Consider the following 18,740-nt stretch of genomic DNA (forward strand, 5'->3'; position numbering starts at 1 on the left):
ATCAAAAGGAAATGACAGGAATGCACCATATTAACGATATACAATGCATTCCTGTCCTTTCCCACTGCGCTGGTGCCATTTTGGCTGCCTTGCGCCAAAGCAGGCACACTTATACCATGGTGAAAGGGTGAGTGCATTGTTGGCATAAAAACAATCCATGGAGGTGTTTTTCCTCTTTCTATGTTTGCTGTGAAATGCAGCACATATAGAAAGAGGAAACAACAAGGCAAAAGAAAGTTATTTTTCCTCGTTACGCCCTCCCTGGGGAGGTGTACAGTTTGACGTATTCCGCCATTTACAGATCCTTGTAAATCTGGGAATGTGTCAGAACTCTTTGGTTTCGCCTAGGAAACCCCACCACAATGCCCATGGAACGCCCCCTGATGCAGCGTAAGACAACGCAGCGACTTGCACTGCGTTGCTTTACACCATATCTACGAGGACATGAAAAGCCACACAAAGTAGCTTTATGTCGCCTTTTAGATATAGGTCTACATTCTGCGCTGCCGGAGCATCTTAAAAAGTGATGCACCAGAGATCATCAGCCTGGCCGCGAGTCGTTATGGCTGAGCCGTCCCGCAGTCCGGCCGTCCAGCCACTAAAAACGTATGACGTTTCCGTCATCGTGCTGGCGAGTTTCATTGCCACACAACGTGCAATGATTTTATCCCAGCTGACCGTCCTCCCTCTAGCGTCCACCAAGCGAACTACACTTGATCGGTACAAATAAAACAAAACACTGTTGCAAAGCAAATGCATGTTCCAGTAAAGCTTCAGACGCCACGCGACCGCTGAGATTTCAAGTTCTTCTGTCTTAATTTACCATCAAGCGGATCTCAATCAGATCCTCCAAAAATTGTACTGAAAGAAGTCATGTTTCATTACTACACGAAGTGCAATAAACCATGACTGTTTTGAAAAGAAAAGGATACAGATAGTTGCGTTTCAATAGCTTTTCTGGCTCCTCATATTACATGACAATAACGGCGACTAAACAAAATATTGACATGAATAAATGTAATGCTATATTACCAAAATATGTGTACACATAAACAAATTTCTGATTCTTAATGCTTAAAAAGGCTGTTTTTACTCATTGCAATGAAACGAAAGTGATCGTGGCTCTGCGGTGGCTTCTGGGTATGCAAATTACCATAAAAAACAGCTGGTTGTTGTCAGACAGCCTGCCCTCTAGTAACAGTAGATGGTACTGCGCCTGCGAATTGGCGAACACGTTTAATGCTGTCTCTCTCACACACACACACACACACACACACACACACTCTCTCTCTCTCTCTCTCTCTCTCTCTCTCTCTCTCTCTCTCTCTCTCTCTCTCGTGTCTAAACTATATGGGATTATTAACCAGAAGTCAAACAGAACACACACTAACTCCCCCCTTTTTTTTTAAAGTGCAACAAAATCGGCATGGCCCCACGAGAAAAGACTGCCATGGAATCCTGCTAGAAGTGTAAGTGGAAAGAGGTACAGGAGACACAATGGACTCCTTGTTGGACCGGGTTGTACTTTGCTGCTACAGATAGTGAAACACATCTGTGAAGCTGTGCTCCACGGAGCTGACATTTATGTGCAGGCCAAGGAGCAGAATTCACAGGGAGGTAAACAGAACACGCATTGGCATGCCAATAGGTCTCGCTTTTGGGACCTTTTAAGTATTTAATTATGCAGCACAATATCCTTGGTGCAACAACATCAACTGTTGCATGGCTAAAAACGTATAAGGTCCCAAAAGCGAGACCTATTGGCTATGCCAATGCTTCTTTCAATTGAAAAAGAAAGGCGACCCGAATGTCTGCGGTGCGTTGCATGGTTTCCTTTGTATTTGTGATGTATTAGCATGGATGGGGGCACCCCTGTCTCCGGTCCTCCTCCTGAAAGTCTTTCCTTGTAGAACTGGAACATTCCTACTGTATGGTATATTTCCGTGTCCAGATGGTGCAGCGCTGGTAAAGTCTCTGTCAAGTTACCGTTATAATATGCGGTTTATGTCTGAGTAGCTCACACGTCTTGCTTAGTGGAATCTACCTACCTGGGTGCTTTCTGGTGATTGAGGCTGCTGCTGCGCTTCCCGCCGTCAACTGTCCCTCCCTCCCACCGTCGCTGTGCATCGTGACCGCTGTGTGGAGGGAGTTGGTGAACTACATTGCCGAGGCTCCTTCGCTCTTCATCCCGGAAGCGGACCCATTGTGTTTCGCGCCTGAAGGCGCTTATAATCCAACCTCATTCCCGGCAGAGCGGGGGTCGCTCACACGTCTTGCTTAGTGGAATCTACCTACCTGGGTGCTTTCTGGTGATTGAGGCTGCTGCTGCGCTTCCCGCCGTCAACTGTCCCTCCCTCCCGCCGTCGCTGTGCATCGCGACCGCTGTGTGGAGGGAGTTGGTGAACTACATTGCCCAGGCTCCTTCGCTCTTCATCCCGGAAGCGGACCCATTGTGTTTCGCGCCTGAAGGCGCTTATAATCCAACCTCATCCCCGGCAGAGCGGGGGTCGCTCACACGTCTTGCTTAGTGGAATCTACCTACCTGGGTGCTTTCTGGTGATTGAGGCTGCTGCTGCGCTTCCCGCCGTCAACTGTCCCTCCCTCCTGCCATCGATGTGCATCGCGACCGCTATGTGGAGGGAGTTGGTGAACTACATTGCCCAGGCTCCTTCGCTCTTCATCCCGGAAGCGGACCCATTGTGTTTCGCGCCTGAAGGCGCTTATAATCCAACCTCATCCCCGGCAGAGTGGGGGTCGCTCACACGTCTTGCTTAGTGGAATCTACCTACCTGGGTGCTTTCTGGTGATTGAGGCTGCTGCTGCGCTTCCCGCCGTCAACTGTCCCTCCCTCCCGCCGTCGCTGTGCATCGCGACCGCTGTGTGGAGGGAGTTGGTGAACTACATTGCCCAGGCTCCTTCGCTCTTCATCCCGGAAGCGGACCCATTGTGTTTCGCGCCTGAAGGCGCTTATAATCCAACCTCATCCCCGGCAGAGCGGGGGTCGCTCACACGTCTTGCTTAGTGGAATCTACCTACCTGGGTGCTTTCTGGTGATTGAGGCTGCTGCTGCGCTTCCCGCCGTCAACTGTCCGTCCCTCCCGCCGTCGCTGTGCATCGCGACCGCTGTGTGGAGGGAGTTGGTGAACTACATTGCCCAGGCTCCTTCGCTCTTCATCCCGGAAGCGGACCCATTGTGTTTCGCGCCTGAAGGCGCTTATAATCCAACCTCATCCCCGGCAGAGCGGGGTTCGCTCACACGTCTTGCTTAGTGGAATCTACCTACCTGGGTGCTTTCTGGTGATTGAGGCTGCTGCTGCGCTTCCCGCCGTCAACTGTCCCTCCCTCCCGCCGTCGCTGTGCATCGCGACCGCTGTGTGGAGGGAGTTGGTGAACTACATTGCCCAGGCTCCTTTGCTCTTCATCCCGGAAGCGGACCCATTGTGTTTCGCGCCTGAAGGCGCTTATAATCCAACCTCATCCCCCGCATCGCGGGCCCGCGCGCGGGTGGCGCCGGGCTAAGCCCGGGCAAAGGGCGGGCCGTTGTGTGGCCGTTAGGGGGCCGGAAGAGGCCGGGTCGGGCCACCCCCCTAAGCTGTAAGGATTGTGGTGAGACTGTATCATTAATGTATGGATATCGTCAGATAGATCGGATGTACATTCACGAACTGTGTCATCATTAGTACTCAGGTATTCCCTTGGTTCGTATTAACAGACACTGAGCCTTTGTTATCGGGAATCTACAAGAGTCGGACATTAGCGATATATTCTGGCGCTCCATCGGCCCTGCGCTGGTTTTGTATAAATAGATATACTATTGTTAACCCTCTTCCCTCATCCACAGTGGTTCTGATTGGCGAAATACGTGATCTGTATATTGAAATGGCTAAAAATAAATCCACTATGGATAATTATTTGGTTAAAAGGGTTAGCATAATCAATAGCGAAAGAAGGAAATCTTTGGAGAAGGAGACTTCAACAGAAAATGTGTTGCTATCTTTAGATGCTAGTCCTATTACTTCTACTATAGTGGACCCTATAATTGAAGTCCCCGTAACGGAGAATTTAGCACATTCTTCTTTGGATTATGTTGTCCAAAGTCAAGCCTTACTGGAGTCCCCAAATGAGCCTGTATCCCTTCCTTCTCCTCCGAAAAGAGCTGTTAGGAAATGTAGGAAGCCCCAAAACAAGCGGGGGAGTGTCCATCATAAGACATTGTCGGACCAATCCCAGAGAAGTATAGTGGTCCATAATGAGACCCCGACTAATAACGTCGACGAGAACTCTGTTCTTATGGGCCTTATTACTAAGATGTTTGAGGAAAAATTAGTGCTTACGGTTAAGCCCCTTGTGGAGAAAATTGAATCACTATCAAATGAAGTACTAAGATTAGGTGGCATATTAGAGAAGATAAAACAGCCCACAAAATTATCTGAGGCACCGTTACAACCTGCTCACCTTGTATCGCTGCCTGTAACTGAGGTATTGAGTTCCTCTAGTCCTATGAGTTTATCGCATGCAGCTGGTAGTAATATTCGAACTAATATAGCTCCATCTAGTAGTGAGAGGGTTAGGGTCTCAGTGCAAAAATCACATTCTGTTAATCTTCCACCAGCTTGTGAACCTTATGTCATCGTTCTTTCAAACGTCCCACCCTTAGACCCAGCATCATCTAATTTCCGAGAGGAATCTCACGATTCACTTAGAACAAAATCAGTCGCTTGGCTAAATAAAAATTGTGGCTTTCCTACAAACCTTTCTGACCAAATATTGTCCACTAGACGAGTCCCTTGGATAGGTAATGCAAGGAAAATTTATAAGGGGGACTGTGTCATTATAAATTTTAGATACCCGCAACATGTTGTAACAGTCTTATTAATAGCAGCCGCACTCGTATTGGGGGAGAATGATGTGTGCGCACACCCTTTGGTTTTTTTTTACAGCCATTTAGATAGACCAGTACAAACAATGAATAGGTTAAGACCTATGTGTGTTAATATGGGTCTGTAATTCTTACAATGTTTCAGATCTTTGCCCTCTTTAGGAATTAGACATATATGAGCCTCTGAGAAAGAGCCTGTTGATTCCCCCAGAGAGTTAAAAGAATGAAACAGAAGGAGTAATTTAGGTAATAATAATTTAGAGAAGTGGAGGTAAAATTCGACAGTGAATCCGTCAGGCCCAGGTGCCTTATCTTTTTTTAAGTGTTGAAGTGCCTCTAAGAGTTCTTGTTGTGTTGTATCTACTTCTAAGGACGATATATCGGGAAAAGTTTGCTGAGTTTTCTGTATAGTTGAAAAGAATTGTGAAAGCATATGACTTGTGGGATTCGTTTCGGGAGCATATAATGATTTGTAAAAAAGTGCGAATTCATTCAAAATTTCTGTGTCATTAAATTTTAAGATAGAATTCCCATCAAAAATAGAATCGATATATAATTTATTGTGTTTGGTTTTCAAATAATTAGCCAAAATTTTACGTGCCTTATTTTTCCCACCATAATATTTTGCGCTGGAATTCAGGAGGTAAAATGAGGCACTGTCAGTAGATTCTTTATTGAATTGCAGTTTCGCTTTTATAAGGGCATCAAGAGCATCTTTTGAATTGGATGTGTAAAAAGAATGCTCCAGTCTCTTAATATCTTGAAGCAGGGCACTCGAGCGTTTGCGAGTAATGTTACACTTCTTGGCCACAAAGCTGATAATAAAATCTCTCGCTGAGGCCTTAAAGGCGTCCCAAATAGTTGAAAAAGGGAAGGAGGTAGAATCGTTTAAGGAAAAATAGTCATCAAAGAAGGTGGAGAATGAGGAAGAGAATGCAGGATCCAAAAGAAGGGAGTTGTTGAATCTCCATCTTCTGGGCGTATTAACTTTTGGTAAAATGTCCAAATCGATCGAGACGGGGGCATGATCAGATAACAATAAAGGTCCTATGTCAGCGTGCAAAAGTGCTTGTGAAATGTTGTGGGAAACAAAAAAAAAAAAAATACATGTTTGAGAATGATGCACAGGGGAATAAAAAGTATACTCTCTGGTGGTGGGGTTACACAACCTCCAGGCGTCCAAAAGTTTGTGCTGAGTAATAGCATGAATGAAGGACTTATGTGGTTTGTTAGGAATGAATGGAACTTTGGAATGTTGATCAACATAGGGATCAAACATCTGATTGCAGTCCCCTGCTAGAATAAAATTATCTTCCATGAAGAGGGCCATCTGCTGGGCAATGGAGGACCAAAAGGAGGAATCACCACCAGTAGGACCATATACATTGAAAAAGGAGACTGGAACATCCTTCAGCAGCAATTTAACATGGAGCCAACGGCCCTCTGTATCAGATTCCTTTGATATAAATTTACAATCAAGTGACTTATGACAGAGCATCATAACCCCATTGCGTTTGCCATCACCGTTAGAATAAAATATTTCCCCCACCCAACCTCGTTTTAGTTTTGATGACTCATTCTCCGTTAGGTGAGTCTCCTGTAAGAATACAATATCAGCATTCATCTTTGCTAAGTGGGTCATAACTCTCTGACGCTTGATGGGGGAATTCAGCCCTCTAATATTCCATTATACTAATCTCATCGGCATAAAAGTTCAAGAGTAAAATAGAACAAGGAGAAGGAACAACAGCAAATCGATTCAGTGAAATAATCCGAGAGGAAAAACAATACAATCTGAAAAATGGTTGCCAGGGCCCAAGTGTAAGAGAGAAGACAAAGAGAAAGTAGAGAAGGAAGATAAACAAATCTATAAGAAAAAGTCAAGAAGCAGGAGGAAATATATCCGGAGCTTTGATTCAAAGGAAAAGGATAAGAAAATAAATATAGGATGAGAAGAATAAATAACAATAAGAGCTGAGAAATAATCACCTCAAGAGAAAAATCAGACGGATCAGAAAAAAAGAACAGGACAGGACATGCAAAAAGAAAAGAACTCAACAACAACCAAAAGGGAAATAGAGAGAATAAATAAAAGAGAAATAAACAAAGAGAATAAGAAAACAAAAAGGATGGGGGTACAGGAGGGAAACATACCTACATAAGGAGAAACCAGGCAAAGACGGGGAAGGGGGTGGAACCACATGGAATGGACGACGCATCCAGGGATCAGCAAAGCGGAGGACCGGGAAGACATCATAAAGCAAAGGTAGGGAATCTGTGATGACAAAACAGAATCAGAGTTAGAATATTCCGTATGAAGGAACATTAACAGGAAAATTGAGGAACATTAACAGACAAAGTCTCAAAAAGAAAAACACAACAAAAACATCTTCAAGTATGCTATTAACAGGAAAGAAAAAAAACAACATGCAAACTGCCAAACATCAAAAAAGAGAAAACGAGAATTCGGTCAGCATGTCAATGAAAAAACCATATTAAACATTCAAAGAGAAGATGCAGGACCAGAAGAATCCATGACATTCGGTTTGCACAAATTGATAAAACTTTGTAAACGCACAGGATCTTCATATTTGGTGGTTTTGTTATTATATGTGACTTTAAAGAGGCATGGATGAAAAAGTCTATATCTGGCTCCTATTGAGAGCAATTCAGCTCGCATATTCAAAAAAGCTTTGCGTCTGTTGGCGGTAGCTTTACCATAGTCTTGCGCAAAATACAGGAATGAGCCAGACCATGTGACTTTAGGAGATGCTCTGTTTGCTGAGAGAACCTTTAACAGATCCGTATACTCAAGAAAGTATAAGGTGACTCCTCTAGGTCTTGGCGGGGACATAGAGTGTGCTGGAAGACGACCTAGCCGATGCGCTCGCTGAATGTTAAGGATCGTCCCCTCCGGCATATGGAGCAACTTAGGGAGGAATGACTTGAAAAATGCTAGAGAGTCTGTCCCTTCAAGACCTTCTCCCAGGCCATAAATGCGTAGGTTGTTGCGTCTACCGTGATTTTCAAAGTCTTCAACTTCTTTTTGAAGCGTAGAAACTTGAGTGTAGATGAGAGACAGCAACACAGGTTTCTTTAGATGAGAGACAGCAACACAGGTTTCTTTAAAGGAGGATACATTGTGTTCAACTGATGAGACTCTAGCTTCCAATTGAGACCAATTATCCGTTAAGACTTGTAGTTTAGTATTAGTTTCTTCCATGAATGGCCGAAGAGCTCTAATTTCCTCCAATACTAACTCCATTGACACTGGTGAAGCCGATTTAGGCGGCGACGGAGTATCCTTTTTTAAGTTTTTGGTGTTGGATTTCCCTGAAGCTGCAGACAAGGGCTCCATTGTTGTATCGTGACTGCGAGGAGAAGAGGCCAGAGACTCTTCTAATTGAGAGAATTCAGAAAAAATCTTTGAGTTTTTTTATAAAATTGTGTTTGAATTTGGAGAGAGAGGGTTGAAGTGCCCTCGTTCTACCCATAAAACACAGTTATCATGCTCTGCGCCAATGTTAGTATACAAGGGATCATACACAGCAAACAATGCGTGGAGCGTAAAATAGTAACTTCTAGAAAAACATAGGAGACTCTTCTAGTCAAGACAGTCAATTGCAGCCAGTCATCATGCCATCAGCAAAGAACTGGTATGCCAGAGTTAAAAGTACACATCCAAAAACGAACGAGAGCTCCAAGTGGATGTGCTACTGCTTCTACCACCAATGTTGGAAGGAAAAAACAATATATGAGGCAGTACACCGAAAGAAAAAAAAATGATCGCGTTGAGCTTGTCAAGGACAATCTCCCTTGACAAATAAGCTAATAGAGGAGAAGAGCAGTGGCATTAAGATAAAAAAGCACTGCAGTCTGAGGACATGCTGAGAGGAAAATGAGTGGCAGCCATAATTATTACAGCATACACTTAGGTGAAGATACTAAAACAATATCCAAAATGGTAGAAAACAGCAGTAAAATGCCACAGTGCCCCCTCAAAAAACTGCCAATCCACGTTTTTGGAGTAATGACAGTGGATGTATAAGCATTGGTGAGCAAAAAAAGAAACTACATCATTATTGTGAGGAGATGCGCTCGCGCGCGTATAAATTCGAAATGGTGGCTGCGCTGAGAGGAAAGCTGCTGAAGAAATCACTTCGGTAAGAAAGGCAATTAAAGTCCGCATTTGAAGTCAGCGGGGGTCCCAAAGCATGCACCAGGTCTTCATAGGTCCGTGCGCGTCTCCGTCCGAGCGGCAGCAGGTCTTGAAACGCCGAGTCTTCCCGGCGGACCGCGGAGCTTCACCTGGGTGCCGCCATTCACTCGGGCGCCAAGTCACGCCCCCCTGCGTCAGAATTTCTGACGCATCGGTCAATCCTTGCGCCATGGTGCGCCATATTGTAAATACGGCGCATCCATGGTGGCGCAAGGGTTTCTCAGGGTGGCGCAGGGAAAATGACGCATCTCTACAGATGCGTCACTTTCTTGTAAATCTGCCCCTGTGTTTCCGGAACTTAGCAGCCAGAGCATTTGTAACCCTCTGTGGTGCCTCGGATCAACTTACTTTCTTAGGGAGGTGGCTTATCTGTGCGGGGGAAGCGGCTGCCTGTAGTGTGTGCCTACACAGATGGTGAGACCTCTATTGAATGTGACTTCACTCCTCGGGGATGGAGACCTCTGTAGTTGGTGACTCCACTGCACGGAGGGAATCGTCAGAGAGCACTGCACAGAGAGGAAGCTCTTGGGCTGCTATGTGCGACACAAGCAATGAGAAGTTAACTTGTGTCTGCAGTGACTTGCCAGCAGAAGAGGGTAGCCCCGTACAATGTGACCCCCATTTCTCTCTTCCTCTCAGTCCCCTCCTCCCTTCCCCTTGCTTTCTCTCCTTTTCTTCCGCTGCTCTTTATATTTATTTTCCTCTCTACTCTCTCCACTCTCTGTCAACCCTCTTTATGTATTCTTCCTGTCCCGAACTACTTCGAGTATTTCTTGTAATGTTGTTTGGAATTTCCCATCCTTCTTCTTTAAGAATGTAAAATGTAAATGTCAAGGTACTTATAGAGCGCACTGTCACCAGACGGCCACCTTGCAGTGTCGCCTTTGCGGTTTCCTGGCGCTGATACTCATACCGCTGTGGAACCCCTCCTGGCTTTCCCTGTGAAGTGTCCACTCCTGGGCACCCCCAGGGTGAAGCCAGGCATCCTTAGCGCTGTTGGGGCCGGTGTGGAGGCTAAGCAAGCTATTGCCCAGAGTTGCAGCGTGGGGCCCGTGATTAGAATAGGCACCGAGGCGAGAATAGACAGGTCCGAGGAAATTGAGCCCGAGCCCCGCCGAGGCGGGAATCGAACCCTGGTCCCTGGCCAGAACTCTGCTTCAGGGTCTGCCACTCTAACCATTGAGCCACACTCCTCCACACCTCATTCCCCCCTTCAGTGGACTACCTGCTTAGGGCACAGCACCTGGCCTTTCTTTCCTGGTTGGGCTTCCTTGCAGGTGGCTGTTTCCTCTTATGCCAGGGTCAGCTTTGTTCCTCCAAAACGGGCTTGTGTGCATGCAGTTCAGAATTGTATTCATTCATATATGTTCTTTTAAAGGGCATTAACCTGAAACGACAATTGCTGTGTATAACTGGTTTTCAAAACTTCGATGTTGTGATTTTAATTGGAATTGTCGTTGTGCTTGTGTTCTTTTGCTTCTTCGTTGACCCACACCCTGCGGCAATCTAGGCAAGCACCAGACACTCCCCTTCTCCCTTCTCTCTTCTCTCTCCTACTTTTTCTCTCTCCTTCACTTCCTCTCCTCCATTTCCTCTCCAACTTTGTTCTTGTCTGAGCCCTCACCTCTTTCTCACTTGTGTTTCTTTTGCTTCTTTTTCTTTGTTTTCTCGCCATTTCTTCCTTTCCTTCCTTTTACTCCATTTCTGTCTCCTCTTTTCCTTTTTCTCTCCATGTACAACGTCTCTCCATTCTCACTCTCTCTCTTCACTGTTTCCTGCCCGCCTCTGCCCCAAACTCCCTTTTCCCCCAAAAAATAAGTTGACTTACTGCTGACTGAATTATTGAGCCCAAGGCGGGGCGCGAGGGAGGCGTGGCTTAAATTGCTAGGACCTCCGCTTCACAGAAGGGTCACTGTCTTGGATCAGCCTTAAGTGTGACCGTACTTCTCCACTGGGGCCTCCTGCTTTGTTTAAAAAATAAATAAAAAATAATGCAGTTTTTGTAGGCCAGAGAGCCCACTAGATCCCATGTCTCGTGGCCCTTAAGGTTCACGAAGGCAGACTGACGCCTGCAGTTGTGGGGTTGCCTGGCAGGGGATCTCCATGGGAAGGAGGCATACAGCTGTCTCTTGGCCTGAGGTATATGAATGGAGTAGCTGCTTCAGAGGATTATTCCCTACGGTTGAGTTTTCTGAAATGGGATGAGTCTGTAAGTCTTTCAACAAACCTGTGTGAATTAGAATTATTTTGTAGGGTTTTCTGGCAGGATGGCCTGCAGGGAGCTGACAGAGCTTATTTTGGCAGTTCTGTCTTCTACTGGAATGAATCTTGTGTTCATCCAAAGTCGTTGATTCTCTGAGTCTCATCATTGCAGTGTTTGCAACTCTTTTGCCTCTTCTGTTTTTTAGGTCGAGCCTGGGCAGTGCATGCGCTGCTCTGTAAAGCATGATGCATTTGAGATGTCATCAGTGATGTCAACAGTGATGTCACTGACCATGTCATGAATGATGTAATATGTGACATCACCAGCAGTGGATTGCGGGCAAGTTATAGTGAGTACAACTAACTATAATGGAGGAATTTCAATAGTTTTGTACGAGTGAAATGTCCAGCTAACTATAACAGTCCTGAAACCTATGTTTTTTTCTGTGAATTTCTAAGGTTTTTTAAATGCTAATTCCTAACTATAACATGTCTGAAACCTCAGTTTTTTTCAGTGAATTTCGAAGGTTTTTTAAATGATAATTTTTATATGTAATTTTATACTGATTTTCTACAGTTGTTTAACTGTTTACTTGTACATATTTTATTTTTTAAATTACATTATATATTTTTAATATAAATGGAAATAAAAATGTTTTCTAAAATATTGAAACTGAAATATTGTGTTTTTTTTGTTGAATGTATAAGTGCAGAACTATAAGTGTGTTGGTTAGTTAGGATACTGCATGCATAGTGGATAGGGGTTTGAGGCAGTCAATGTGCTAATGCCTGGCTTTGCTGCATGAGTACTTGGATACTGACTGAATGATTAGAGTACTGCAAGGAGAGTGCCTGTGTGAATTTATAAGTGTTAGAATTACTTTTCAGGATCAGTACTGGGCTCAAAGATGGAGCACTGAGGTCTCTCCATGTTCACTGGAGTACTATTAAGCAGGAACAGGGGTGGGAGCACACCGCTTCACCTCCCAGCAAGGTTCGCCCCTGGCATTGTGGTAAATGAAGTTTCGGTTACTTGCTTGCTTCAAGAGTGTTCGAGTGTTTCGCCACAGTTGGCGCAGATAGTGCTGATCTCTAGACACGTGTTTCTGGTTCTTTAACCGTCATCATTAGAGATTACAGTCCTTGAAATTTGGGGTTTGCTGAGTAGGCTGCCAACATCTTTCTCAGGTCAGGTACCTTTCACTGGCATGCGGGTGCGTCATCCACAAGCTCGTCAGCTCTATCACTCACGGGAGTACTATTAAGCAGGAACAGTGGTAGGAGCACACCGCTTCACCTACCAGCAAGGTTCGCCCTTGACATTGTGGTAAATTCAGTTTCAGTTACTTCCTTGCTTCAAGAGTGTTCGAGTGTGTCGCCACAGTTGGCGCAGATAGTGCTGATCTCTAGACACGTGTTTCTGGTTCTTTAACCGTCATCAGTGGAGATTACAGTCTTTCAACTTTGATATTTGCTGAGTAGGCTGCAAACATCTTTCTCAGGTCAGGTACCTCTCACAGGCATGTGGGTGCTTCATCCACGAGCTCGTCAGCTCAATGACTCACGGGAGTACTATCAACAGGAACAGGGTTGGGAGCACATGGCTTCACCTCCCAACAAGTTCGCCCCTGGCATTGTGGTAAATGCAGTTTCAGTTACTTGCTTGCTTCAAGAGTGTTCGAGTGTTTCGCCACAGTTGGCGCAGATAGTGCTGATCTCTAGACATGTCTTTCTGGTTCTTTAACCGTCATCAGTAGAGATTACAGTCTTTGAAATTTGGGGTTTGCTGAGTAGGCTGCCAACATCTTTCTCAGGTCAGGTACCTCTCACAGGCATGCGGATGCTTCATCCATGAGCTCGTCAGCTCAATGACTCACAGGAGTACTATTAAACAGGAACAGGGGTGGGAGCACACCACTTCACCTCCCAGCAAGTTTCGCCCCTGGCATTGTGGTAAATGCAGTTTCGGTTACTTGCTGGCTTCAAGAGTGTTCGAGTGTTTCGCCACAATTGGCGCATATAGTGCTGATCTCTAGACACATGTTTCTGGTTCTTTAACCGTCATCAGGAGAGATTACAGTCTTTCAAATTTGGGGTTTGCTGAGTAGGCTGCCAACATCTTTCTCAGTCAGGTACCTCTCACAGGCATGCAGGTGCTTCATCCTCCAGCTCGTCAGCTCAATGACTCATGGGAGTACTATTAAACAGGAACAGGGTTGGGAGCACACTGCTTCACCTCCCAGCAAGGTTCACCTCTGGCATTGTGGTAAATGCAGTTTCAGTTACTTGCTTCAAGAGTGTTTAAGTGTTTCTCCACAGTTGGCGCAATTAGTGCTGATCTCTAGACACGTGTTTCTGGTTCTTTAACCGTCATCAGTAGAGATTACAGTTTTTCAAATGTGGAGTTTGCTGAGTAGGCTGCCAACATCTTTCTCAGGTCAGGTTCCTCTCACAGGCATGTGGGTGCTTCATCCACGAGCTCGTCAGCTCAATGACTCACAGGAGTACTATTAAACAGGAACAGGGGTGGGAGCACACCGCTTCACTTCCCAGCAAGGTTCGCCCCTGGCATTGTGGTAAATGCAGTTTCAGTTACTTGCTTGCTTCAAGAGTGTTCGAGTGTTTCGCCACAGTTGGCGCAGATAGTGCTGATCTCCAGACATGTCTTTCTGGTTCTTTAACCGTCATCAGTAGAGATTACAGTCTTTGAAATTTGGGGTTTGCTGAGTAGGCTGCCAACATCTTTCTCAGGTCAGGTACCTCTAACAGGCATGCATGTGCTTCATCCACGAGCTCGTCAGTTCAATGACTCACGCGAGTACTATTAAACAGGAACAGGGGTGGGAGCACACCGCGTCACCTCCCAGCAAGGGTCGCCCCTGGCATTGTGGTAAATGCAGTTTCGGTTGCAGTTTTCCGCGACAGGCAAGGGCCCAAACATTTTTTTGGATAGGCAATGTTGATGTCGCATCACTACGTTTTGGGCCCTTGCCTGTCGCGGGTACTTGGGCCTCCCACACAAGTGAGGCACCATTTTTACCGGGAGACCCAGGGGAACGCTGGGAGGTGGGAAATTTGAGTGAGCCCGGTGATGCCACAACTTTCCCACACAAAAATGTGTGAAAAAAGTGATTTTTTCAGCTAAAATGGAGGTTTGCAGGGGATTCTGGGTAAGAAAACGTTGGGGGATCCACGCAAGCCATACCTCCCTGGAAGCCCCTGGGTGTCTAGTTTTGAGATATGTATGGGTTTGGTAGGTTTCCTTAGATGGCCGCCGAGCACCGGGCCAAAAACCCAGGTGACCCCCCTTGCAAAACCAGGTGGTTTTGAGATAGGCAATTTTGATGTCACCTCACTACGTTTTGGGCCCTTGCCTGTCGCGGGTACTTGGGCCTCCCACACAAGTGAGGCACCATTTTTACCGGGAGACCCAGGGGAACGCTGGGAGGTGGGAAATTTGAGTGAGCCCGGTGATGTCACAACTTTCCCAAACAAAAATGTGTGAAAAAAGTGAATTTTTTCAGCTAAAATTGAGGTTTGCAGGGGATTCTGGGTAATGAAACTTTGGGGGATCCACGCAAGCCATACCTCCCTGGAAGCCCCCGGGAAATGTATGGGTTTGGTAGGTTTCCCTAGATGGCCGCCGAGCACCGGGCCAAAAACCCAGGTGACCCCCCTTGCAAAACCAGGTGGTTTTGACATTGTTTGTTTCTACAGCGTGAGAATTTCGGCACAATATTGCAAGGAAAATGTGACAGACATTTTGAGGTTTGCAGGACATTGTGGATAAAACAACTTTTTGGAATTCACAAGAGAGACATCACCATGAACTCCCGTGGGTTTACGACAATATCTACAGTTGGTGTGTTATTCTTACATGGAACATACACCTTGGCAGAGAAACTAAAAAGACAAAGATTCCTGCACAGCCATCTATTCCTCAAACGCACACACATACTGGTTGGATTTGGCACGAGGGCGAGTGAAGGTTCAGTATATTAAATTTTATTAACAAGAGATTTCACAAAAATGAAATGCACTGTCAATATTTAAATGGAGAAAAAACTGAACCAATGACTCGCAGCTCGTGAGCTGTAAAGCCACTGCAAGGCACCAACCGCTTTACAGGCCATTCACACACCTTTCATACGTGATACACACAAGACCATTCGCACCACCAGGCACAAAAACAACACATTACAAAATTCACAAAAGGGACAAGGTACACCCTGCTTCAGAAAGGCAAATATTACTGCACAGCCATCTAATCTTCAAGCACACACACATACTGGTTGGATTTGGCACGAGGGTGAGTGATGGTTCAGTATATACAATTGTATTAGCAAGTGATTTCACAAAAATGAAATGAACTGTTAATAATTGAAAGGGCGAGAAACTGAACCATTGACTCACAGCTCGTGAGCTGTAAAGCCACGACAAGGCACCAACCTCTTTACAGGCCATTCATACACCTTTCATACGTGTGAGACATACAAAACCATTCACACCGCCAGCCGCGGGCCCATCACATAACAAAGCTCACACCAGCACACAGCGCCATTCAAGGGCCCATCACTTTCACACGCCCACATTCCTGACACAGCAACTACACAAGCTGATGGATTGCGTGGAGTGGCACTCAGCTAGCAGTGTGTGTAGTGACCAGCAGCAAGTCACTACTCACACACAGCCAGCCGAGCGCCAGTCCATGCACACCGCTAGCTGAGCGCCAGTCCACGCACACCGCTAGATAAACACCAGTCCACGCACACCGCTAGCCAATCGCCAGTCCAGGCACACCGCCAGCCAATCGCCAGTCCAGGCACACCGGCAGCCAAGTACCAGTCCACGCACACCACCAGCCAAGCACCATTCCACGCACACCGCCAACCAAGTGCCAGTCCACACACACCGCCAACACATTTAGGATTTTTTTTAGACAAAAATAAAAACACAAACAAATCGCAAATAGATACAAATCTACAAACACAAAATCAGAAACTAAATACATTGCACTAACGCCAACCTTGAAACAGAATCAAATTTTTCAAAGAATACAGACCAGGCAGTTCACTTTACCATTCATGAATGCTCCCAAAAATTATTTTGCGTGTGGTACGCTCTAAAACAAGCAGGGACACACATCCCAGGTTTAGAAGGACAGTCGTGGCAGTACATACGAATCTCCTTCCGCGTACCTCTTCGCCAACAGACTCTGCATCTCCTAGTGGGAAAATCTTTTGCCGGTGTGGGAGGGATGAAATCAGGAAAGTGGTGATCTTTCAATCGAACCACATCCTCCACCACTCCAAATCTAGGAACACTTGCATGTTCCGCAACAACAAGGCTAGCTATCACAGAGTGCTGAAACTGAAGAAATGTCAAGTTTGACGCAGGAGAACACTCCTTGAACACAATAAAAGCATTGAAATTTGCTAACTCGAAGAAATGGTTGGCCAACTTCTTATACCAAACATAAGCCTTCCGAATAGCAGAGTAAGGTTCCAACCTCTGATCTACTCTGTCAACACCACCCATGTGCTTATTGTAGTCTAGAATGCACACAGGTTTGCGCACTTCAGCAACCTGACCCCAAACAGCCACAGGTGAAGTACTCTCATCATGGATGGTAGTCAGCATGTACACATCCCTCCTGTCCACAAATTTTACAGCTAGTAGTTCATCACTACACAAGGAACTGCACTGCCCCCTCTGAAGTTTTTTGCAAACAAGCTCTTTCGGATAACCTTTACGGTTAGAGCGGATTGTGCCACATGCAAAAGTGTCCCCTTTATACAATTCCTTAAATAATTGCACAGCAGTATAGAAGTTATCAAGGTACAAATGGTGGCCTCTGTTAAACAGTCTTCTAGCAAGATCCCACTCAATTTTCTCTGAAACTCCAAAAGTGGACGGACAACCTGGGGGGTCAATAGTAGAATCTCTACCAGTGTACACACGAAAATTAAAAACATATCCTGTCCTACTCTCAGACAACATATACAGCTTAATTCCATAGCGTGCCCTCTTGCTAGGGATGTACTGCCTAAAAACCAAACGGCCCTTGAACAAGACCAAAGACTCATCAATAGATATTTCTTTCCCTGGAGTATAGATCTCAGAAAATCGATCTACAAAGTGATCAAGAACTGGCCGAATCTTAAAAAGACGGTCACAGTCAGGGTGATCTCGTGGCAATGCCATAGAATTATCAACAAAATGCAGCATACGTAGCAAAAGTAAATACCGATTACGAGACATAACTGCAGGAAACATGGCAGTTGCCAACAAGGGGCTAGTAGACCAATATGAAGCCAAGGTTTGCTTCCTTACCACACCCATCAATAAAGTCAAACCCCAAAACATCTTAATCTCTTCCAGATATGTGGGAGTCCACCGGGTAGCTCTAGACTGGGGCCTAAGTTTGTCGCTGTTGTCCCTCAAACACTGTTCAGCATACAAATTCGTCTGCTCAACAATCTCACCCAAAAATACATCATCCATAAACAACTGAAAAAACTGTATAGGCAAAAAGTGTTCACAATCCACTGTACACCCTGCATCACCGCTAAAGGCAGGCAACACCGGCTGCACCATGTTTGGATCAACCCAAAGTCCAGCACTTCCAGTAGGAAGCCTAGCAGCCTCAGACTGCAATCCAGATGCCTCTTGCACCATCGGCACAGCAGTTTCCTCCTCTAAGACAGGCACTTCATCCGCACTGAGAGTTGCTTCATCCACACCAAGAGTACCTTCATCTGCACTGAGAGTACCTTCATCATCCGATGATTCCATGTTGAGAGAAAACTCACTGCCAGAATCTTCCCCTCCCTCCTCTCCCTCAGACGCACTGTCAGTCTCATAATCTTGCTCAGAGGAAGATTCAAGAAGCATACCAACCAACTGTTGAGCAGTCATTCTACGGCTAGCCATATTGCTTACTAATAAAGGTAACTTGTCAAACAAGTCAACAACAACAAACACTTTGTAAAATAAGTAATAAACAAAAAGCGCGTTTATCAAAAACTCATATATACTCCAAAACAATACCACTCACTTGCCAGAGGCAGCTAAACTACTCACCACCACCTACTCTGTACAGACACAGGATGGATCAACAATATCCCACTAAAAAAGAAAGAGAAAAGCAATTACACATAAGACTATGCAAAACACATCGCAAAGAACTTCATGCTCAAACCACTAACTAAATATGCCACCATTATGACATCACTTACAAAAAAATTCATTCAGACATTACAATATTACTCATTTGGAGTAAATACAACAAAAAAACAATTCTTACCAAAACAATGCAACTACACAAAACTGCAGAACAACCACTGTCAAAACCGGAAACAGGAATCAAAAGCTTTAGACTAGAATAAAAAGGAGAAAAAAACTTTATTGTCACATATGCATATAATGTTCTAGACCACC

The 18,740-nt window shown here is 45.3% G+C and overlaps 1 protein-coding gene across 1 annotated transcript in view; it reads right to left on the bottom strand.

Annotated features, from left to right (window-relative positions):
* Positions 1-18,740, bottom strand: part of LOC146835350 (uncharacterized) — a 648,392-nt gene that overhangs the window by 437,738 nt on the left and 191,914 nt on the right. Inside the window, exon 2 of the mRNA XM_085600183.1 lies at positions 7,034-7,154. Coding sequence (XP_085456309.1) covers positions 7,034-7,136 — 103 coding nt within the window. The 5' untranslated portion in view covers positions 7,137-7,154. The remainder of the gene's footprint in view (positions 1-7,033; positions 7,155-18,740) is intronic.

This window comes from Triturus cristatus, chromosome 4_2 (genome assembly GCF_964204655.1).
Source record: "Triturus cristatus chromosome 4_2, aTriCri1.1, whole genome shotgun sequence".
Taxonomy (NCBI): Eukaryota; Metazoa; Chordata; class Amphibia; order Caudata; family Salamandridae; genus Triturus; species Triturus cristatus.